Source organism: Nycticebus coucang, chromosome 5, assembly GCF_027406575.1.
Source record: "Nycticebus coucang isolate mNycCou1 chromosome 5, mNycCou1.pri, whole genome shotgun sequence".
Lineage (NCBI taxonomy): Eukaryota > Metazoa > Chordata > Mammalia > Primates > Lorisidae > Nycticebus > Nycticebus coucang.
Genome location: NC_069784.1, coordinates 39,319,890 through 39,343,860, shown reverse-complemented (window position 1 = coordinate 39,343,860; position 23,971 = coordinate 39,319,890). Strand labels below are relative to the sequence as shown.

The 23,971-nt window shown below is 41.4% G+C and overlaps 2 protein-coding genes across 6 annotated transcripts in view; both read left to right on the top strand.

The window, feature by feature from the left end:
- PSMA5 (proteasome 20S subunit alpha 5) overlaps positions 1-6,589 on the top strand; it is a 28,348-nt gene extending 21,759 nt beyond the window's left edge. For both annotated transcript variants that reach the window (XM_053590500.1, XM_053590501.1), the window contains one exon: positions 6,346-6,589. In XM_053590500.1, the coding sequence (XP_053446475.1) occupies positions 6,346-6,423 (78 nt within the window). In that variant the 3' untranslated portion in view covers positions 6,424-6,589. The remainder of the gene's footprint in view (positions 1-6,345) is intronic.
- A 4,207-nt stretch (positions 6,590-10,796) lies between these two features.
- Positions 10,797-23,971, top strand: part of SORT1 (sortilin 1) — a 103,046-nt gene continuing 89,871 nt past the window's right edge. For 2 of the 4 annotated variants that reach the window (XM_053590497.1, XM_053590496.1), the window contains exon 1: positions 10,797-11,619. In XM_053590497.1, coding sequence (XP_053446472.1) covers positions 10,891-11,619 — 729 coding nt within the window. In that variant the 5' untranslated portion in view covers positions 10,797-10,890. The remainder of the gene's footprint in view (positions 11,620-23,971) is intronic. The other 2 variants (XM_053590499.1, XM_053590498.1) reach the window with 1 other exon arrangement.

The following is a 23,971-nucleotide window of genomic DNA, read 5'->3' as shown; positions in this document are numbered from 1 at the left end:
TCAGCTATGCTCATGAGAAAATGGATGATTGGAGTAATCCTTGGTAGGAGATGATTAGGTCAGAACAGAAGAATGGCGAGTACTAGAGAGTGTCCACTGTTGGTGAAGGGCTCATCAATAGAACCAGGTTTCACAGGCTGTGGTGAAAGGGGTAAAATAGGAGGCTGTCCTTAGAAGTGCTGGGAGGAACTGAGGAATTTGAGGAAGGATAGTGGGAGGTGATTGGCTTGCTCCCTGAGCACTAATGGCTGAGGGATGGTTTAATGTGGTTCCTCAATGGAAAAAGATAAATAACAGTGTTTTTTCATCTTTCTAACACAGATTTGAAAATACTTGCTCTTCTTGCCAGTTTCTAAGAGGATGAGGGGCTACACATGCAATAATACTCCCACCCTGACCTTTAGGAGGAATTTCATCAGTATCTTTCTAGTACTTTGTTTTCTTTAGTACTGAACTAGATAGGGTCTTGGCACTTCTACTAAGAATATCTCTTTGCCACTTCTGAGGAATTCAAATGCAGCTCTGCTGATTTCGCAATGATGATTCTAAAGTCTGATTCGATTGAAAATGCAAAGTTATTTTCTAGTTCATTTTTTTTCATCCTTTTTTATCTCACTGCACACTTAAACCTATAATTACTTCCAGGGCACACTTAAATTGTGTTGATCAAGAAAAAGAGTGAAAAAAAACACTGCTTTGGGTGGCGCCTGTAGCTCAGTCGGCAAGGGAAGCCGGCCACATACACCTAGGGTGGCGGGCTAAGCAACAATGACAACTGCAACCAAAAAACAGCCAGGCGCTCTGGCGGGCACATGTAGTCCCAGCTACTTTGAAAGGCTGAGGCAAGAGAATCGCTGAAGCCCAAGAGTTGGAGGTTGCTAAGAGCTGTGATGCCATGGCACTCCACTCAGGGCGACAGTTTGAGACTCTGTCTCAAAAAAAAAACAACCCAAAACACTGCTTTGAACTTTTTTCGAAAATAATTTTAAGAATGATCTTTAAAATTTTCACAGCACACCTAAGATCCTCTTACCACCAGTTGAAAATCACTATTCTAGTTTATTCGGTTTCAGCGCCACTACTGTATTGCTTTGAAAAGACCGTCAGCTACATCTCATCCAGATTCTGTCAGCAACCACCCTACCTTCTGTGACCAGACACTTCTTCACATTAAAAAAGGGGTGCCAAGTGAAGTGGTTCCCATTTGTAATCTCAACTACCCAGAAGGCTGCTGGGGGCAGTGGCTCATGCCTATAAACCTAGCACTCTAGGAGGCTGAGGGTGAATTGCTTGAGCTCAGGCGTTCAAGACCAGCCTGAGCAAGAGTGGGACCCCATCTCTACTAAAAATAGAAAACTATCTTAGTGTCGTGGCAGGCACCTCTAGTCCCAGCTACTGGGGAGGCGAAGGCAAGAGGAGCTATTGAGCCCAAGAGTTTGAGGTTGCTGTGAGCTGTGATGCCATGGCACTACCCAAGGCAACAGAGTGAGACTCTGTCTCCAAAAAAAAAAAGAAAGAAAGAAAAGAAATTACTCAGGAGGCTGAGACTGGAGGCTCCCTTGAGTGTGGGAGTTTGAGACTGCAGTGAGCTGTTATTGTGTCACTGCACTTGCACCTGGTGACAGAGTGGGACTCCATCTCTTAAAAGGGGCTGTGGGAGGGCACTTCACTTGTCCAAGACTAACTACCAGTGCTCTAACTCATGGTTTCCAAACCTTTCTGTCCATGAGAATCTTTGCAAATGAGGCCCAGAAATCTATATTTGGAAAGTTCCTTGGGTAATTCTGATGGTCTAAGGAGGACAGCAACTTGGGAGCCACTCTATCTCTTTTAAGTCCTTATATTGTCATTTTCCCCCTCGATTCTCCAACCTTGTTATGAGCTGCTTCCTCCAAGGAAAGGAAAATACCCAGGTATCTTTCTTTAAAAGAAAAAAAATAAAAAGGAGGCTGGGTGCAGTGGCTCCCGCCTATAATCCTAAGCACTCTGGGAGGCCGAGGTGGGTATATTGCTTGAGCTTAGGAGTTTGAGACCAGCCTGAGCAAGAGCAAGACCCCATCTCTACTAAAAATACAAAAACTAGCCAAGCTATGTAGGGGGTGTCTGTAGTCCCAGCTATTTGGGAGGCTGAGGCAAAGGGATCATCTGATCCCAAGAGTTTTGAGTTGCTGTGAGCTAGAACACCATGGCACTTTACCCAGGGCACAAGATTGAGAGTCCGTCTCAAAAAAAAAGGAAAACCATCTTTATTAACACCTCTCTCTACCTAGTGTTCTACCTGTCTTTTCTGTTCAGGTTTAATTTACATGCCGTAAAATGCACCTATTTAAAGTATACAGTTTGGTGAATTTTGACAAATGTATAACCTCTCTATTGCCACCACAATCCACAATCAAAATCTAGACCATTTCCATCCTCCCCAAAAGTTCCCCCATACCCCTTTTGTAGTCACTTTTTGGACTATAGATTTGTGTTCTAAGATTTCATATAAATGGAGTCAATCAATGTGTAGGCTTTTGTGTCTAACTTTTACCTAGCTTAATGAGTTTGAGATCCATCCATGTTGTTTGTATCAATTATGCTACATTTTATTGCTGAGTGCTGTTTATCCAAACTGTTTTTTAAACCTTTATTGCTATGTCTCTTCCAAACAGAATTTGTATTTAGTATCTTCATAGCCTCACCTGTCATTTATTCCACAATCATTACCCTTTGTTTCAGCTTTTACTATTTCCATGAGACTGCTCCTTGTTAAGATAACTCCTTTTTAACAGATTTCATAGTCACTGTTTGGAGTTATTGTTTGACCTTTCTGAAGCATTCACCTAGAATTTGACAGTTCTGTAATGAAAATCATTGTATTTCCTGAAAACCATTTCCTCGTCTGGTATTTCTAATTCTGGTTGATGACACCCTCCATTGTACTTGTACTTTGCACCAGAAACCTGGAAGACTTTGACCTTCCCTTCACTGAATTGTACCTTTGCCCCCTTCTAAATAACTCTCAGATCCGTGCCCCTTCTCTGTCCCAGCCAGTGCCTTTTGTTCAGGTCCTCATTTTTCTCTTACCTTGTGTGTTTTCCAAGGTCTCCTAGTCTTCCTGCCTCCAGCCTTGCCCTCCTTCATTTCCTTATTATGCTACTCGAGTGGATCTTCTAATGCATAGCTAATCTTAAATGTTCCCCACTTAAAAAATCTTTTCTCATAGTCCTGCTGTCTATGAGATAAATCCTAAACTTCTTTTCATGGCATGGTAATTTACTACTTCTCAACTCATATGTTTACTCTTTTAGGCGCTTTAGTAAACATTTTCTATGCAGTTATTTCTTTTATTCCCCACAACAATTCTATAAGGTAGATATTCCTGTTACCATTTTACAGAGGAGGAAACTGTAGCTTTGAGAGGGTAAGACCTTGCCCAAATAACAGAACTGGTAAATGGTAGAGCCAGGATTTGAATCCATTTTAGGTTCCTGTACTTTTAATCATTTTGATATACCATCTCCCTCTGAATTCATCTGCTCCTTCTCCATTTCATTTCGGATCCCACGTCCAACATCTGCTGTCTTACTATGTACAGAATTTTTTTTCAGTTTTGCAAATACATCATGTTGTTCCATGCTTCTAGGCAGGTGCACATTCAGCCTGCCCACCCCCTCCGCCCTTTGACTGCCTCACCCAGCGGTGCCATGCTTTAATGTACAACTCAAAGATTGCTTCTAAAGCTTCCTGGAATTCCCCAGATCACTGTTTTACATAATCTTAGCTCTTGTATAACCCTTACCTGACACTGAAAGCATTTGGCATCTAGAGCCCTCACTAAATAAGACAGATTTTCCTTATCTTTGGATCCTTAGTCCCTAATGCATCTGTAAGTAGTAACAGATACTTAGTAACTATTATTGATGGAATATATGAAGGAAAAATATCTGTTCTGCCTGCCTCACAGACTGTTTTCAAAAGTAAAGTGAGATAAAAAATAGAAAAGTATATTTCATATTCATTACATAAATACATTTATCATTATGCAAATATAAGGGATTATTTTTACACATCTAGTGATAAGTAACTTCCTGAAGGCAGTACTTGGTTCAAATCCTGCCCTTTTAATCTTTCTGTCCTCTTGTTACCACCAAGCAAAGATATTAGACTTTAAAAGAAGCATTAATCACATAGTTTTAGATATCCTTAGAATAGAACTCATGGCCTATATGGACATAAGTAAATTGTATACATATATTTTGCAAATATATTTGGGGCTCTTCTGAGATTTTCATGTAATTGGATCTATCTTTTGGGAAAATCTAGAGGAGACTGCAGACTTTGAGAAGAGAACATTTTTATTTAGTCTCTTCTCCACACTACATCATAAGTTGTCTTAAGATTGTGACAGTCTTTTTCTGAATTTGTTTTATTTTATTTTTTCTTTTATTAAGTCATACATACATAATCATGAATGCATTTATGCCTGTGTGGGATTCCATGTGTTGATTCTTTGTACAAATCAGAGTGGTTACATCCAACCAATCAACATAGCTTTCACCTCATTCACTTAATCACTGTGTTAAGACATTTGTGTTCTATACTTGATAGATTTGACTTGTACCCTGGCAATATGCTCCATAGGTGTGGCCTCACCGTTCACCCTCCCTCCATCAAACAACCCTCCTCCCCTCCCATCTCCCTCCATCTGAATTTTATTATAGACGAGGCAGAGAATAATATACACCATATAAGTGGACTATGTTTATTGTCTGACAACATTCAAATTATGATAAATATATCAGTAATGAGCATTACTTTTTAAATGCCCTGTTACCTTTAATTTTAAAATTAAAAGGCTGGGTATGGTGACCTGTAATCATAGCACTTTGGGGGGTCAAAGCAGGAGGATTGCTTGAGGCTAGGAGTTTAAGACCATAACGAGACCCCCATCTCAGTAAAAAACTGAAAAATTAGCTGGCTGTGGTGGTGCCCTCCTGTAGTGCCAGCTACTTGGGAGGCTGTGGTGGGACGATTACTTGAATCCTGAAGTTTAAGGCTACAGTAAGTTGTGATCATGCCATTGCATTTCAGCCTGGGTGACAGAGTTTTACATGAGACTTTATCTCTTAAAAAAAAATCAAAATTAAATATATATGAGAAAATGACATTTAAAACAAAGCACAAAGCTTTTGAGGCAAATGTGAAGGGTCACCTATTCCTCTATATTACCCCAAAATGTGGGACTATGTGATAGACAGAGATGACAGAAAACCTAGCCATTTTAGTTAAATTTGAAATTAACCATCTTCTGACTGCAGTTTTTTTTTTTTTTTTTTTGCATAAATACATTATAATCTGGATTGCTGGTGATTACTTACATCTTCAGTCACAACTGATTTCCTGCGCCAATATTAATGGAATCTTTTCGCGGCTAGTCCTTTTAAAAAGACAGAACAAACTTTTATTAAGTTGCTACATGGACAATTTTAGAGAAAATATCTAACAATGATAGTTAACAATTATTTATTGCATTATGTTCTAGGCACTGTCCTAAGCACTTTGCATATATTAACATTTAATCCATTTTACTCTATGAATTAGGTCTCATTATCCCTATTTTATAGATGAGGGAATAGAGGCACAGCAGCTAAGTAACCTAAGGGCTCAGACACAAGCTCAACTTTTTTTTTTTTTTTTGAGACAGAGTCTTACTCTTGCCCAGTCTAGAGTACGGTGACATAAGTCTGGCTCACAGCAACTCACACTACTGAGCTTAAGCAATCTTCCTGTCTCTGTCTCCTGAGTAGTTGGGACTACAGGAGCCCACCACAATGCCCAGCTAATTTTTCTATTTTTAGTAGAGATGGGGTCTTGCTCTTGCCTAGGCTGGTCTTGAACTCCTGAGCTCAAGCTGTCCTCCCACTTCAGCTTCTGAGTGTTAGGATTAGGTGTGAGTCACTACACCCAACCCAGCACAAGCTCAACTTCTAAGTGTATAAATGTGCCTTCACTGTATTTCCAAAGGACTCTTTAACAAAAAGTACTGACTCCTTATACTTTGTTGCTGTTTTTGTGATCCTTGTTGAAGTAACTTCAAAAAGTAACAAAGCTGTCGTGTATTTGGTTAACTATTAGGTGGTGAGTTAACCTCAAATAGAAAACTTGGTCAATAAGCATTTTTATTTTGGAGCCAGAGAGCTATTTTAGGAACCTGCTGCCTGGAAAGGATATCCTTGGGACAGTAGATCCTTTAGTTCCTAATGAACAGCTGCACCACCAGCACATCTTCTCCTGACCATGATAGGGCCATCAGCAGGGTAATTGAGCCCAGTTTATTAACCCTTCTCTGCTTCTTTCCAGCTAGCCACAGTACAGCCTGGCCAGAATTTCCACATGTTCACAAAGGAAGAACTTGAAGAGGTTATCAAGGACATTTAAATAAGAGTGATCCTCAGAAATTCTCTGGGATGATTTGAGACCTCTTAATTGCCTGTAAATTTTATTTCCAGCTCCTGTTTCTTGGAAAATCTCTCAATGTATGTGCATTTTTTAATGATACCTGTACATATAAAGGCAGTTCTGAAATAAAGAAAGTTTTAAAATATTTGTTAATAGATGTCTGTTCTCTTATAATGCAGTCTTTTGTTTGAAATGTATACCTTAGCAGGCCAAAAGGATGTGGTATTAATATCCCTGTCCTGTGAAAGTATCTATTGTAAAACTTTTAGAATTAACTGTATCTAGGAATCTCTTACTGTTGGTAAATGAACTCAAGACTAGTTAACCTCCCAGTGGTTATTAGAAGTTAATACCACTGTAAATCCATTTCAATCCTATAGTTCTCTTGAGTAAATATGTATTTTTGCTACCTTATGTGAAGGAGATGCTACTAATTGATAATCAAAACATGTTTTGAGGTCTTCCCCAAAACACTGGTGGGTTGGAGTAAGCCATTTACAATATTGTACCAGTTCTTTAATCTTTATAGATAATTTGGAAAGAAACTTTTTTATGAAGTTAAGGACTATAAAAGAATTAAATTCAGTTGTGGCAGGTGCCTATAGTCCCAGCTGCTTGGGAGGCTGAGGCTAGAGAATCAGTTAAGCCCAAGAGTCTGGGGTTGCTGTGAACTGTGATGCCACAGCATTCTACCCAGGGCAACAAAGTGAGACTCTGTCTCAAAAAAAGAGAGAAATTCATGATCTTGGCCTCATAGGCAATTAATAACAAAGCTTAGTCATATCAGTAAGAAAAAAATACAAAATTCAAAAGTCATTTACATTAGACTTTGGAATATATTAGAAACTTCCCCCATGAGAGCTGCCATCAAATGATTGGCTGAGACTGTTCAAAGAATCTTTCTACTTGAATCTCAAAAACGACCAATAGGAAGTAGGTATTATCATCACTACTTAATAGATGAAGAATCTCAGGCTGTGTACCTATGGGTATAGAAAATTGAACAGCTCAGATTTTCTTGTTTCAGATCACTAGCTCTTGAGGAATAGGGAAAGCTGAAATGTACTCACACTATCCACAACAGGGTTAATGCATATGTGGGTGGTGCCAATTGACTGTAATTCACTAATGAGCACCCTAGAATTACTTACCGGACTCTGCATTTATTGGGATGTGTAGGAAGTTGTACTCACTGATGTTAAAATCATGACTTTGAGTAGGTTGAATTTATATTAAATTTATACCATAGTTCAGCAAAAAACAACTTGTGCTTACATTTGGCAACTGCAGTGACAGAAATTTGGAAGAAAAGAATTTTGCCCTAGACATAATACATGGAAAGAAGAGAACTAGAGGATGCTGTTACCAATGTTCAGATACTTCTCTAGTGATTTTAACCCTATTAAATGTAAAATGTGGATTAGAAGGTTTGTTTCTCTCATGATCACTTTGTTTTATTAAATCGTAATAGAAAGTACTATTGAAATTCCTGTCTCAACATCTTTTTATTCATTTAACCAATTTATTGAGTACCTACCTACTATATGCCAAGTAATAGGCATTAGGGAAAGAGCTGTGAGAAAGCTAGATAGGTTCTGTGCTTCTATGAAACTTAGATCTAGTTTGGAGAACCAGATAGACATTCCTTTTTAAGTAGGTAGGGTAATGCAGAAATGGACAAAGCACAAGCTACTTTAGAAAGAGGTGAGTTGTGTCTATAATCACTTGCATTACATAGGGGGAAACCCCCAAATTCTAAAGACTAGCTCTTCTTAGCCCATCTCTTAGCTTCAACTTACACTTCCCCTCACACTAATTGGTAAATGTTATATCCTCTATAATGTACATTTTTCAAAGAGAGAACTTTTTTATTTTTTTTATTTTTTTGGTAGAGTAAAAGGAGAGAGCACACTCAGAGAACTTTGATTTTTGATAAAATATAAAAAGTTTTCTTGTGTCAAAGAACTGGTCTTACTAGGAAAAGCAGTGGTTTCATGATGTTTAATTGCTTTATGGTTTTTAGTAATTTACATATATATTTTTTTGAGACAGTCTCACCCTGTTGCCCTTGGTAGAGTGCTGTGGTGTCACAGCTCACAGCAACCTCTGACTCTTGGGCTTAGTCGATTCTCTTGGGCCCAGCCTCCCAAGTAGCTGGAACTACAGGCACTCGCCACAATGCCCAGCTATTTTGTTGCAGTTTGGCCGGGGCCGGGTTCCAACCTGCCACTCTGGGTATATGGGGCTGGTACCCTACTTACTGAGCCACAGGCGCTGCCCATAATTTACATATTTTAGTTCTGTAAATAAAGTATGATTGTATGTGCAGTTTTTCACTAAGGTGAACTGCCAGCACAACTTTTGTATTTAGTGCCTGCGTTAGGTAAAAAAAAAAAAAATGTATTTAGGCAAACATTTTCTCAGTGCCGTATCAAGTTAACCACGTCCCCAGCAGCTGATAGAGTTTGAGGAAGGAACTAGATAGGTGCTCTAAGCATATGATTAAAAGCAACAGGCTGGGCGCTGTGGCTCATGCCTCTAATCCCAGCACCCTGGGAGGCCGAAGCGGGTGGATCGCCTGAGCTCACGAGTTGGAAACCAGCCTGAGCAAGAGCGAGACCCCCCATCTCTAAAAAATAGCCGGCACTGTGGCAGGTGCCTGTGGTCCCTGCTACTTGGGAGGCTGAGTCAAGAGAATAGCTTGAGTCCAAGAATTTGAGGTTACTATGTATGACGTTACGGCACTCTACTAACGGTGACAAAGCGATGCTGTCTAAAAAGAAAAAAGAAAAGCAACACATTAAAAAGAAGGCACAGATAATGGCAACACATTTAATAAGAGTTTAAAAACTGTATTTGGGCTGGGTGTGGTGGCTCATGCCTGTAATCCTGGCACTCTGGGAGGCCACGGCGGGTGGATTGCTTGAGCTCAGTTTGAGACCAGCCTTAGCAAGAGCAGGACACCCTTCCCCCGCCCCGCGCCCTTCTCTAAAACTAGCCAGGCATTGTGGCAGGCGCTTGTAGTCCCAACTACTCAGAAGGCTGAGGCAAGAGAATCACTTGAGCCCAAGAGTTTGAGGTTGCTGTGAGCTAAGATGCCATGGTACTCTACCCCGGTTGTCACAGTGAGACTGCCCCCCCAAAAAAGGTGTATTTGGTAATTTCTCCAGGAGATGGCACTATTGAGTTGGTTTTTGTCTTTTCCGATGGTAAGACAATAGACCATTCATCTTTGTGTCACCCAAACAAAGAAATATTCCTTTATAGCCCCTCTTCTCCCCCCAACTAATCACATGCTACTGGAACTGACTGTCTTGTGATCTGCTCCATAATTGGCATATATTAGAAAATAATCTACTTTTAAAAATAATCTGACACACAGTATTTATGTAAAGGAACAAGTTGTTCACCCGTTTTCATCAGCTTTATCTTATCAGTCCAGTGGCTGAGAACTTGGAGGCCTATTCTGGTGATTTTAGTATCCTGCTCAGGTGGCAGTCAAAAACATTTTTCACTTTTCACCTTTTACTATTGTGGTTTTGGAAAAAAATGCACATTTGTAAATCTTTTTGTTTGCAAATTAACATCACCATAAGTATTTTGATGTAAATATTGGGTTTGATGCACTGCACCATTTTGCTCTACAATAAATATGCCCTCACTTGAATTTATCGCCGATTTAGTTAAAAGTAATTTTCAGTTACTTTAAGTTGTAACGTTTTGCATATTTTGTGTCCTTTTATTTGCTACCTTTTCTCCTGAAAAACTTATGGCGTTCTAAAGGGATGGAGTCAGTAAGGTTAAGGATTTAGAACTGGTTTTACCTGCGCAACATGTTCTAGAAGTTGGGTGCGCAATTTCTGCAGTAAAGAGAACAGCGTAGGGGTTTTGTTTTATTGAGGTGGAGTGCTAATTTAGGGTGCATCATACTGGAACCAAACTTGTGCAACGCAGTCACTGCAGGGTTAAGGCACTTTGGGAAAGATAAATGTGCCTCTCATGAACTGATTAAATACTGGGCAAATTCTCTTGCCCCCTTTTACCTGTGCCTAATTCCTAAGCTGCATCTTAAGTGCAGGAAAACCAGTAAGTAATTCCGTCTTTGGCCTATCTCCCCGCAGAAGAGGAAGGCGAGAGAAGCCAAACGTGGTGAAAAAAGTCCTCTTCAGGCTTGCCTGAGTCACGGATGTGGAGAGGATCTGGCCCACATCGGATCTGGCCCACATCTGGCCCACATCGGTTCGCAGGGGAAGGGGAATGCCCCTTCTCGGCAGCAAGGCCGCTGCCTCCGCAGACAATGGGCGCTCCAGACAGCCGGGGCTGGAAACCTGAAGCACTGGTTCGTGACGAAGCCCCCTTTAAAGGGTTAGCAAGCTCAGAGGTTCCCTGAGATCTTCCAGGCACCGCATCACCGAAGGAATTTTAGGGGTGTCTCGGGTTGGTAGAATGGGAATAACCCGGTCCCAACATGGGGGTGTTAGAGACACAGCGAGGCAGTCGCGGGGCCACGGAGCGGGGGCTTCGCGGGAAGGTGGGGACAGCTCCTGCGCGAACTCTGGAAGCCCGGCCCCAGAGACGCCGGGCGAGGGGGGGATGACCTCACCGGCGCTGCCACTTTCCAGCCAATCAGTCGCGCATCTTGGCATCCGAATCCAGGACCCCCGAAGCCAGAGGCGACGCGAGCCAATGAGGAGTGGGCCGGGAGAGAACGACAGGCGGCCAGCCTATGGGGGCGGAGAGGCCCGGCTGCGCGTATCCAAGGAGCGCCGGCTGGGGCTCGGGGGTGTGGCGCGGCGCCGGCGGGGGTGGGCGGGCGCGCCGGGCGGCAGGTGTCAGCGGCTTCGGCATTCGGCGGCGATGGAGCGGCCCCAGGGAGCTGCGGACGGTCTCTCGCGCTGGCTCCACGGCCTCGGCCTTCTCTTTCTCCTGCAGCTCCTGCCGTCAGCAACCCTCGGTCAGGACCGGCTGGACGCGCCGCCGCCGCCCGCTGCGCCGCTGCCGCGCTGGTCCGGCCCCATCGGGGTGAGCTGGGGGCTGCGCGCGGCCGCGGCCGCGGCTGCGGCCGGGGGCCTGTTCCCCCGCGGCGGCCGTTGGCGTCGCAGCGCGCCCGGCGAGGACAAGGAGTGCGGCGGGGACCGGGACTTCGACGCCAAGCTGGCCAACAACACGCACCAGGTGAGCGGGCGCCGGGCCAAAATTGTTGGCCTTATCAAAAATTATGCTCCCTGGTTTTGTTCTGAGCGTTTGACACACCATGGGAAGGCAGAACAGCAGTGCGGGCAGGCTTCGAGGCCAGCTGTCTGCATTCGAATCCTGGCTGTGTCACTTACGAGCTGTGTGAGCAAGGGTAAGTTACTTAAGGCCCGGCCTGCGAGGTGCTGCCCCGGACCCCTCGCGGCCAACCCCCTTTCCTCCCCGCCGCGCCCACGGCCCCGGGCCGTGGCCCCGAAACTGCGGCGGCCGGCGGAGTCGGCCCCGAGGCCCCCGCAGTCCACGGGCTGTGTTTCGTCACAGGGGAGGCAAGCTTAGACTTCGACGGCATTCTTTTTTTTTTTTCTTTTCTAAGTTGTCAGAAATCTCTAGAGCGTCTTTATTTTCTGGCTGTATAAATAATCAAGATCCGGTAATGCTATTAGGCACCAGGAAGCTGGAGGAATAATTACCTCTTAAAGTGCTTGCAGGAGAAGTTTGGCGGCACAGAAGGGAAGGTGTGTCCTCTCTGGGTCAGTAGTTTCAAGGTGGTGAGGCTGGCCTTCGGAAATCTTTAGGTCACGGTGTGTATTTTAATAGTTAAAGGAACAAGCTTGAAAATGAAATGGCAGTATTTATGTGATCTTACTTCAAATTTGACCTTCTGTCGTGGGATCGAACTCTGACCAGGATGTCTATATCCTGTTGTGATAAGATTTCCAATAGTTAAGAAACACATTGCACATATTCCGCTTTGAGCCAATTGCTTGGTCAAAAGGCTTTCAAAATTGTTGGCCTTCTGTCCGTGGGGACAAGCAGCTCAACCTGGACAAAACCAGTTGATAAGAAAGTCCGGGACTTCTTCCTTTAATACAACTTGGGCATCTTTCTCATCATTTCCTAAAATTAACAATTTAATAATTCCTGCCCACGTTTGCATAATGTATTTTCAATTTAATATATTTTCTCCCTTATGTCTTTTCCTCTTTTCAAAGAGAATTAATTGAACAGAGATGGGTGATGAAAACTCCATACCTGCATTTGTTTTTGTGTAAACACATTCCAACATCGGTAGAGCCTCCATCTCCCCTTGGATTGTCTTGTTTTCTGGACCATATTTTTTTTACCTGTGGCATAATTCTCAGATCTGGGGTCACAAGGCATAAATATTCAGAGATCACTGTGTTTAATGCAGTCCAGGCAGCAGTTGTATAAAACAGCCTCTCTAGTGGCCATAGATAGGGTGGAATGAGGACTGGGAAGTCTTCCTATTTGATGAGAAAAAAAATGTGTAACTTCCTTCTCACAGTTGGGGGTTGAGAAAGGCTTTGCTGATGCTTAATTTATACTGGACCACTTCCTTCCTTGAGCCAGCTGGACACAGCATTCTTACTCCATATTTCAGATTCTTCTCTGGCTGACCTACCTTTAGGTCAGCTGGTAACTCCTGGGTTTACTCCTTTAGTCAGACTCTTCCTAGTTAGTTTGAATTGATAAGTCAATTACAATATATTGATTCCAAAGCAAGAGGTTGAGAAAACTGGTTCAGGGGTCCTTCGGCCAAATCTACTTAAGAGCAAATCTGAAAATATTCATTCTTCGAAGTCCTTATGTAAAGAAATTTCCTTCTATTTCATTTAGCTACTGTTTCCAATGATTTTTTTTAAAGCTCCTCCCCCCCCAAGTCTTTTTTAAGTGACTTTATATGAAATAGCTGTTTTTGCATTTGTTAATCATCTCTGGTCTCTTCTTTGGAGATCCCATCCTTTTTGTAAGTTGGGTATCTGGTTGTTTTTTTGTTGTTTTTTTTTTTTAATGGCAGCTCTGTTAATGTCCTTCCACGTTAGAAATAGTTGAGTAGAGTACCTCTTAAAGGTTCGGCTTCCTTAACCAAGAATTGTTATGTACTATTTTATTCTGTTTTCCAATTCATTGTTTTTAAAAGTCATAATACATCATGCTGAGCTATATTGAAGAAATCTAGTGTGTTTGGACCCTTTTTAAACAGTGAAAAATAAAAGTATCAGCACAACACAACAACTTTTTGTCAAGAGATAGTGTATACTTTGTACAGAGAGGGAAGGAAAATACCATTTAGAGCAATTGTTCTCCTACAATATGACAGGGCCCAATTCCCCCCAAATATAAAAAGTTATTGATTTTCCTCTTCTTATAACTGGATTCTGTTTACTTCAAACCGTATTAATTCATACAATCAGTGTATATGAATGCCCTGTAAATTCCCGGATCTGTCCTAGATGCTAAAAGTCCCAAGATACAAAGAAAAGATCATTCAGATTGGAGAATGAAAAAACCCAGAAGGTTTTAGCAAACTCCTAGACTTATTTCTAAGCTAATGAGACCATATCAGCATTTAACTAGTCTTAAGAAAGCAAAATGAAGCTAAATCATAATAGTGCTTTTACATTATGGTTTTAGGAGGCCTGTGTCCTAATGATCTGTAACTCAGGCTGCTGCCCCTTTGTTCATAAAATCCAACAGGTTATTTTATTTGCCTAAGCCTCCCTGTTTCTCTGTATCCTTTTCTTCAATCTAAATTTGATTTAAAGGATCTAAATAGGATTTAAAGTCTATTTCAAATATATTGGGTCTAATGTGCATAGTATACATTTTTCACATTGAAGTCATAATGATTAAGCGCTCTATTTTGGGATTTGAGGCAGGGGAGGAAAACATTTTCCTTTCTAGCTATAGTATAAATAATTTATAATAGACTCATGGGGAAAAGTAGAAATAAAAAATACTGGCTATTACTAAAAACAGAAAACAAAAGAGATGACTAGAAAGCAAAAGAGAGGGATATGTACTTATACCTTTCCAAAAATTGCTCCCTAATTTTCTATGAAAGTTTGATGTATCATGGTGTTGTTAGCACTGTGCAGGCATTTAGGCCAGCCTGTCTGCATTTGAATCCTGGCTGTGTCACTTATAATTATTGTGGTTAAATTCTTAAGTTCTCTGTATCTCAATTCCTAACCTGTAAAAATGGAAGTAATAAGAGTACTTAATTCACAGAGCAGTTGTGACAATGGAATGAGTGTTTGTGTATGAAATGTATTATGTAATAACTCAATAGAACAATGTCTGGCACATAATTAGTGTACAATAATTAGTTATTATTAGGGGTCATTTATAAATATTCTTTTCTCAGGCTCAATAAATAGTCTTCCTTTTGCTTTTAACACAAAATTGTTTTCATGCACACTTTTTGTTGTTGTTGAAACAGAGTCTCACTTTGTTGCCCTCAAAAGAGTGCTGTGGTGTCACAGCTCACAGCAACCTCAGACTCTTGAGCTTAAGCGATTCTCTTACCTCAGCCTTCCAAGTAGCTGGGACTACAGGTGCCTGCCTCAACACCAGGCTAATTTTAGAGACCAGAGTCTCACTTTTGCTCAGGCTGGTCTTGAACCTGTGAGTTCAGGCATTCCACCCGCCTCAGCCACCCAGAGTTCTAGTATTACAGGCGTGAGCCACTGTGTCCAGCCCTCATGCCACACTTTTAACTAATTCTTCCCTTCATGTGCTTGGAGCATTCATAACATTTGTAACCTTTGTACAGGAGAGAAATTGAGCAGGCCTAGAAGGTTTTATTAACATTGGTTGCTAAGTTGGGTTGCTTAAAAACATCTCTCCTATAAGTACCCCTTTGAGGGTAGGCATGGAACTCTGTCTTAAATAGATGAAATGCCTCGGCCAGAGTTATGACAGTGGCTGACATAATTTCCTTACTTTTCATTCTTATGTACAGACCATTTGACAGTTTCCTTAAATTTTTTTAAACTTAGGATTAGCAAGACGAGGAACTGTTGCTCATTTCTTTCCTCCCTCTGCTCCTGTCTCTTAACTACTTCTTTACACATAACTTCCCAACTTCTACCCCAACATCAAAGCGTCTGGTTTCTTAAATAAACAGGCCCTGTAGAGAGGCTGTGTTGTATGGGGTGTCAGCTCTGGGAAGAATGTGTGTTTGTTTGCTGGCTCTGGCCGGGTTGAATCCAGGCTTACAGGACTGAATGTGCCTGTTGGAGGCTTCAGAAGTCTCAGCCTGTTCTCGTGGATCACCAGACTTTTGTAACACCTGGAAATCTGAAGGTCAGTGCCTTTAACTGTCCCAGAACTTCCTGATTGTCTCATTTATTCCAATACTTAGCCTCTCTTTAAATTATATTCCACAGCACCCCACCATCACTCTAGTTTATTTAATCTTCTCTTGATTTCTGTTTCTTCTATTCATTTGTGGGTCAGGGAACAGGAATTCTGTAGAATCTCCTTCTTGGTCCTGGTTGAGCAGAGTGAGCAAAATCTTCTCCCGTGCATGTACTAGGATTATGCAGACTTTTAACCCCTGGGGGGACGTTAAAATGATGTATGCATTGAGGATTTCAAGACAAGTATCAGCAGATTTGATGGAATATAATTTATCTGGGTAAAGGTTAGTTTTCATCTGAGAAAACTAGTTTTCTTTTTTTTTTTTTTTTTTATTGTTGGGGATTCATTGAGGGTACAATAAGCCAGTTACACTGATTGCAATTGTTAGGTAAAGTCCCTCTTGCAATCATGTCTTGCCCCCATAAAGGAGAAAACTAATTTTCATCTGGGGTTAGGGCAGAAATCTAGACAGGTATGACAGAAGGCTCAAAGGGAATGCAGTGTAACAATGAGGTAAGTTCTCTGCTGACTCAAATATTTGGCTTGTGCAGTGATTTTTAATTACAAATCTGAGTTTCATGTCTGCTTGTAGAAATAATTGGAAGAAGGTTTATGTTCTGGTCAATTTCTAATAGCTAGTTTATTTTTGTAATAATAACAATAATAATAGGCTCTCCATGTTGCTGTTTTGATCTGATCTTTGATGTCAGATTCACAGAGACTATTAACAATTTCTTCTGCATTCTGCCAATTTCCAATCAACTCTTGTCAACAGACATTGGATTCTCAGTGGGTGACTGCAGAGATTGGGCTTGCCAACTTTGTCCTCTGTTAGTCTTTTGTGATATCACAGTCCAGACAATGTTTAGCACCAAGCTAAACATTGCTGGCCAGAGCAAAAGAGTAACATTTGTTGCTCTCCCTCCTTTTATACCTACCCCTACCCCTCTATTTGGGGCACTGGCCGGCCCTGGCCAAAAACTGCAAAAAAAAAAAAAAAAGAAAGTGAACTATGCTTTCAGGCTGAAGAAATGAGGCTCAGATATTTTATATTAATTAGGAGCTAATATTAGGGCAGAAAAAACTATCAAATTTGATATGTAATTAAAAATACAGCTTTTCTAGGAAAAAACTATGTGGCATTGGTTCTAAAAATATCATGAATTTCATACTGTATTTGCATGTTTTCAGTTCCCCTTTTGTCCCTCTGTAACCACTGTTTCTATTGCATCTTTTACTCGTCTTTTTAGAAACTTGGTAAAAACTTCTTCCCACTTTGTGGTTTCATTGATCTGTACCTAGGTAGGTTAGAGGAGTAATGGGGCTTGAAGAACAAGCCGGTCAATTTCAGTCAGTGCTAGGTGGCTTGTTTGTTGTTTTAATGGTGACTACAGTCAGAGTTGGGTCAGTAATATGTATGTGGGCTGTGCATGGTGGATCAGGCCTGTAATCCTAGCATTCTGGAAGACTGAAGTGGGGTGGATTGCTTAAGCTCAGCAGTTCAAGACCAGGCTGAACAAGACCGTGTATCTACTAAAAGAAGAAAAATTAACCAGGCATAGTGGTGCACACCTGTAGTCCTAACTACTTGGGAGCCTGAGGCAAGAGAGCCCAGTAGTTTGAGGCTGCTGAGAGCTATGATGCCAAGTCACTCTACCCAGGGCGACAGAGTAAGACTCTGTCTCAAAAAGAAAAAGAAAAAAAAAAAAAAGTAGTATGTTTGTGGCTTTGAGATAGTTTGAGTGAATCTTCATGACAGATTCTTCACACTTAAAAAGTTTACTAGGTGAGTGCTGGACACATGGCTTCATTTAAAGATTTAAGCTATTTTTCCTTCTCTACCCCCAATCCTACTCTCAGGAAACCTCAGTAAAAACAAAATCGTTTCATTCGGAACTGTGGTGTTCTGCTGAGAAAGTGTTCTGTTAGTGTGATTTACTGTCTGTGTTGTGTTCCAGTTTCTGGTCCTCAATTCCTCATGTACAAACATGAGAAGTTTTGGACTAAGTTAAAATTTCTAAAAAAAAATTTGTGATTCGTATGGAAGAAAAAGAGGCCAGAGGTTATGATCACAAATGTTTTTTATTGGTTGATTTCGAATTTAGAAGCAAATTGTGGCTGTTCGGCTTCCCAGTTGAACTTGAACATAGCATGTTTTTCACATCTGTGGGTGATTTGTTACCACCCCCAGAACTTGCATCAGTGAAATATGTAAGGGTTCTTAAAGATAGTGGGAATATTTTTTCATATAATTATGAAAGACATTTCTGTCTTTTATTTTTGGGATAATACCTTATGATTCCTTGTTGGCTGAAAAATCTAATGCTAATTTGAAAGCTGCTAGCTTGGGGCAGCACCTGTGGCTCAAAGGAGTAGGCTGCCGGCCATATACCGGAGTTGGTGGGTTCAAACCCAGCCCTGGCCAAAACTGCCCCCCACCCCCCCAAAAACTAAAAAACTGCTAGCTTGAATAGTCTAAAAGTAAATCCAATAGATAAATGGCAGTAAATTTATTTATTTGTTTTTTTCCCTTTCCTATAGTACTCTGCCAAAACTGGGGCTTTTTTCATCCTGACTGGCTTTGTGTTTGGAAATAGATGATCAGCTTAAGATATATATACTCACAAGGAGAAGCTTACATGTGATTAATGGGCTTGATTTATTTTCATCAGAAGAAAATGTACATTCCTTCTAGGGCATGTGAATATTATTATCCGTCTTATATTTGCTATTTCTAAGAGTTTTGTTCTTCTTGTATGTTCTAAAAAATTATTTTCTAATGTTGTACTTGAGCCAGTTTGCAAGTTGATTCAACAGTAAGATTGCCCTGAAGGACCAAGAGAAACTGAACTGGGAAGGAATATTTTTATTAACCTTCATACTTCCCAGAAAAGGTAGTTCAACTCCAGTGTTTATCTGGTACTTGGTATTTGTCATAAGGGATTCAAAACATAGATATGTTGTGTACAAAATTCAGAAGAGATCTCAAAACCCCTCATTGAGGCCTGGCTGTGGTGCTTCATAGTTGTGTGACTGTGGATAATCACTTCTCTTTCATAGTTAATTTTATGTACTATAGAAGCAACTCTTAGGATTGTTTGGAGGGTCAAATAAAAAGTTTTATGAAAGTGCTTTGCTGAATGTAAAATATCATGTAGATGCCATTCATTTAGACACAGGCTATCTGCTGTGTACTGAGAGGAGCCCAGGGCTATGCGCTGATGCCATCTTGAGGATTGAGGTGTTCAGAGAGCTTGCTGCGGGTTGGGAAGAAGGCTTGTCCACTGCAGTGCAGTGTTGGCAGGAAGGCCTCCTGGATGAAGAGAGAATCAAGTTGGAGGTAATGCTGAGAGACTTGTAAAGGCATGGAGAAGGTAGGAAGATCCATGACATGCTCACAGGATGGTCAATGGAAGCTTTATTTTAGGGAGAGGTTATTGGGAGTATGATTAAGGTTTCCAGGAAAACATACAGGGAAGTAAAAAAAAAAGATAGCTCTTCAGGGAGAGGGGAACAGGGGAGGTGTGGGTAGGGAGCTTGGCATCAGGACTTAACTTGGTTTTTTTTTTAGCTTATTTATTTATTTAGCAGGCACAGGCCAGGTTTGAACCTGCCACCCTTGCTACATAGGGCCAGCGCTCTAACCATTGAGCTATGGGCACTCCCTCCTCCCCCCAGGACTTAACTTGTGAAAGAGTTTTTTTTTTTTTTTTTTTTTTTGAGACAGAGCCTCAAGCTGTCACCCTGGGTAGAGCGCTATGGCATCACAGCTCACAGCAACCTCCAACACCTGGGCTCAAGCGATTCTCATGCCTCCGCCTCCCAAGTAGCTGGCACTTATGGCACCCACCACAATGCCTAGCTACTTTTGGGCTGCAGCCATCATTGTTGTTTGGTGGGCCCGGGCTGGATTCGAACCCACCAGCTTAGGTGTATGTGGCTGGCGCCTTAGCCGCTTGAGCCACAGGCGCCGAGCCGCTTGTGAAAGAGTTGTAACAGATAGTGTTGGATATGAGATTAGAGCTGGAGAAACCGGAGGTGGAAATGGGAACACACGAAGAGGTGTCTTTTCATAGGCTGGCCATTGCTGGGATCTTGGAAGCATATCTTCAACAGGAAAGCAAAACAGAGGGCAGGGCAGACCATCCTTTATGTGTTAAGTGCTAAATGTTCTCCCAAAACACTCCTAAACTTCTGGATCTTATTGAAAGAGAATGTGAGCCAAGGTTTGAGAAACTAGGATAGTGAGGGCCGTGAACAGATTTCTCTTTTCTGAACGTTTCTACTCCATTCCTTGAGGCCATTTAGCCTTTCTAAGCCTCAATTTCCCATCATATGAAATGGGGCATTATCATGAGGCTTTGAAGAGAAAATATGTGTGAAACTGTTTTGAAAATCTTGATGTATCATATGAATGTGGCTTGTATAATTTCTTTTCCTTTTGTTATTGAGACAGAGTCTCACTGTGTTGCCCTGGGTAGAGTGCCATTACATCACAGCTTACAGCAACCTCCAACTCTTGCACTTGAGCAATCCTCTGGCCTCAGTCTCCTGAGTAGCTGGGATTACAGGGCGGGTACTAGCATGCCTGGTTCATTTTTCTATTTTTTTTTTTTTTGTAGAGACAGAGTCTCATTTTGTCACCCTCAGTAGAGTGCTATGGCATCACAGCTCACAGCAACCTCCAGCTCTTGGGCTTAGGCGATTCTCTTGCCGCAGTTTCCCGAGTAGCTGAGATTACAGGCGCCTGCCATAACGCCCGGCTATTTTTTTGTTGCAGTTTGGCTGGGGCCGGGTTTGAACCCTCTACCCTCAGTATATGGGGCGGGCGCCCTACTCACTGAGCCACAGGCGCCACCCCGTTTTTCTGTTTCTAATAGATACGGGGTCTCACTCTTGCTCAGGCTGGTCTCGAACTTCTGAGCGCAAGAAATCTGCTCTCCTCACCCTCCCAGAGTGCTAGGATTACAGGCATGTGCCCAGCCCGATTTGTATAATTTCTTAATACACATAAGCCTGTTGATCTGGCATGCCTTCACAGGACCCAGCTGTCAGGCAAACGATCCTGGTAAATACACCCTCAAACCAGCTAACCAGGAACGTATGCATTAAAGGAAACAGATGAGGCATACGTGCATTTGGTTTTATCACTTGGCAGCGTGGGATGACAGGCTTGGGTGGGATAAGCAAGAGTGAGAATGACTCAAGATTGGCAGAAATGTAAGAAGCATATGTGGTAGCTGTCTTCTTTTTTTAACTTTCATGATTATATCAAATTTTTAAATTGTTAATATGATTGATAGTTCTTTGAGGCCATGGTTTAGGGAGGAACACGATCCCAGGTGTCAGACTTGGGTTCAGACTTCAGTGGTGACTAAGGACAAATAACTCTCTCCAAACCTTAGTTTTGTCAGCTGTAAAATGGAAGTACTAATACTTACCTCTTAGGGTCATGGTGAAGATAGAGAGACATTGTGAAATTTAGTGTATTTTCATCTTTTATTGAAGATTTATTGTAATGATTATCTTCATAAAGCTTCTGATGCATTACCAGTTAGATGCTTAATTTGTGTATGTGCCTAAAATATTTTCTTCATAGCTGTTATATTCCTAGAGAACTCTTATGGGCACTCACAGGAACCAAATCTGGATTAAGAAATATTAGCTGCCGATAGTCCCCAACCTACTCAGGAGGCCGAGGTGGGAGAATCACTTGAGCACAGAAGTTCAAGGCTGTAGAGTAGTGTTTGTACCTGTGAATGACCACTGCACTCCAGCCTGGGCAACACAGCAAGACCCTATCTCTGAGAGAGAAAAAAAGAAATATATACTAGTTATGTGGCTGGACTCAGTGTAGAAAAGAGGGGTGGGGGTAGGGGCAAGGAGAGATCATTTATCCAAAGTGCCTTTCTTAAAGCTATGAGCAATGGAGGAGAAAATAATAATCAGAAAAATAATGGGAAAGCAATAATCAGATACCTGGTCATCTGGTTCTAGGAGTTTCAAGTATATATAGTTAAATATTTTTAAATAATTTACAACTATAAAAAATAAGACTGTTTATAATTCATTATCTCTTAATCACTTTTTCAAACTGGCATAAGATACACCATGTAAAAATTAATGCTAAATGATTTAAAATGTAGCTCATTCACTGAGCATGGTTAAAAATGAATTATTGCATGAAAGTGAATTTTTCAAAAACTAAGCCTAACCTTTTAAGTGCCATAGGTTTTGTTTACTTGCTTTTTTTTTTTTACTGGTTTATGTATTTACTATACTATACTTTTTATTGTTATTTTATTTTCTTTTTTTTTATTAAATCATAGCTGTGTACATTAATATGATCATGGGGCACCATACACTTGGTTCATAGACCGTTTGACACATTTTCATCACACTAGTTAACATAGCCTTCCTGGCATTTTCTTAATTATTTTGCTAAGACATTTACATTCCACATTTACTAAGTTTCACATATACCCTTGTAAGATGCACCGCAGGTGTAATCCTATCAGTCCCTCTCCCTTTACCCCCCTCCCTCCCCACCCTTTCCCCCTTCCCCCTGTTCTTAGGTTGTAACTGGGTTATAGCTTTCATGTGAAAACCCTAAATTAGTTTCATAGTAGGGCTGAGTACATTGGGTACTTTTTCTTCCATTCTTGAGACACTTTACTAAGAAGAATATGTTCCAGCTCCATCCATGTAAACATGAAAGAGGTAAAGTCTCCATCTTTCTTTAAGGCTGCATAATATTCCATGGTGTACATGTACCACAATTTATTAATCCATTCGTGGATCGATGGGCACTTGGGCTTTTTCCATGACTTAGCAATTATGAATAGGGCTGCAATAAACATTCTGGGACAAATATCTTTGTTATGATTTGATTTTTGGTCTTCTGGGTATATGCCCAGTAGAGGAATTACAGGATTGAATTTACTTGCTTTTTTAATGGAAATCTTTCTAGTATGTTTCTCTGTCTTCTTAGTCAACAGTATGACTCTAGATTACTAAAATGAGATTAAATTTTGCTAGTCCAAGAGTGTGGTGGCTTGAATGTGCCCCCTCCCCCAAAGCACACGTTGCTGGAACCTTAATTTCCAGCGTAACAGTATTGAAAGACACTACCTTTAAGGAGGTGATTAGCTCAGGAAGGCACTGCCATCAGTGGATTAAAGCCTTTATTGCAGGAGTGGGTCTCTTGGGAGCCGGTTAATTATAAAAGGTGGGAGTTTGGCTCATTTCCTCTCTCTGTCTTGTATGTTTGTTTCCACTTTCCACCATGAGATGACCATCACGGGTTGCCAGCACCATGCTCTTAGACTTCCAAGCCTCCAGAAATGTGAGCTAAATAAAATTTGTTTCTTCTCAGGGGTGTCCATCCTGCAGCCTGTGGGCCACATGTTGATTTTGTGAGGACATTTTTTGCTTATTTGTGGTGTCAGATATCACAAAAAGTAAGCATGAACCTTTTTTGTGCTCATCAGCTTTCATTAGTGCTTGTGTAAGTAGTGTGTGGCCCAAGACAACTCTTACTCTTCCAGTGTGCGACAAAGAAAATAACAAGGTAATTCAACAACCCCTGAATTACCTAGCCTTAGGCGTTCTGTTATAGCAATGTAAAATGGGCTAAAGACTTGACTCATGTTATTGAATGCCCACTGTACTATTGAGATTTGTGGGACTCTTTTTGAATGCCACAGATTTATAAGCTTAGTGTGGTTTTCTGCTTAAGTTTACTTTTTTCCTCTTGCAAAAATTATATTCTCCTTGTGATATCCTGTTCCTTCTTGCTGCTGTCCCTGCGAACTCCAAATACACCACCTTCAAATTTGCTTTGCGTCTGTATGGTGAGGAAGCAGATTTAGTGAATTGAATTAGAGTGACAGTCTGCAAGTTTCTCTTAGAGGGTTTAATGTATAGATGCTTAATGCACAGATGGTGGCATCAGAGGTCTCCCCTGCTTCCTTTTGGTGCGTGTCAAGGTTGCTGAAGTGTCTAGATGATGATGGGTCTGCTACTACCCCTCTTTTTCCCCTTTCCTTTCCCTTTCCTCTTCTCCCTTCTTTTCTCTCTCTTCAACAGTCTCACTCTGTCACCCTGGCTAGAGTACAGTGGCGCATGCCACCATACCCAGCCAATTTTTTTGCCTTCGGTAGAGGTG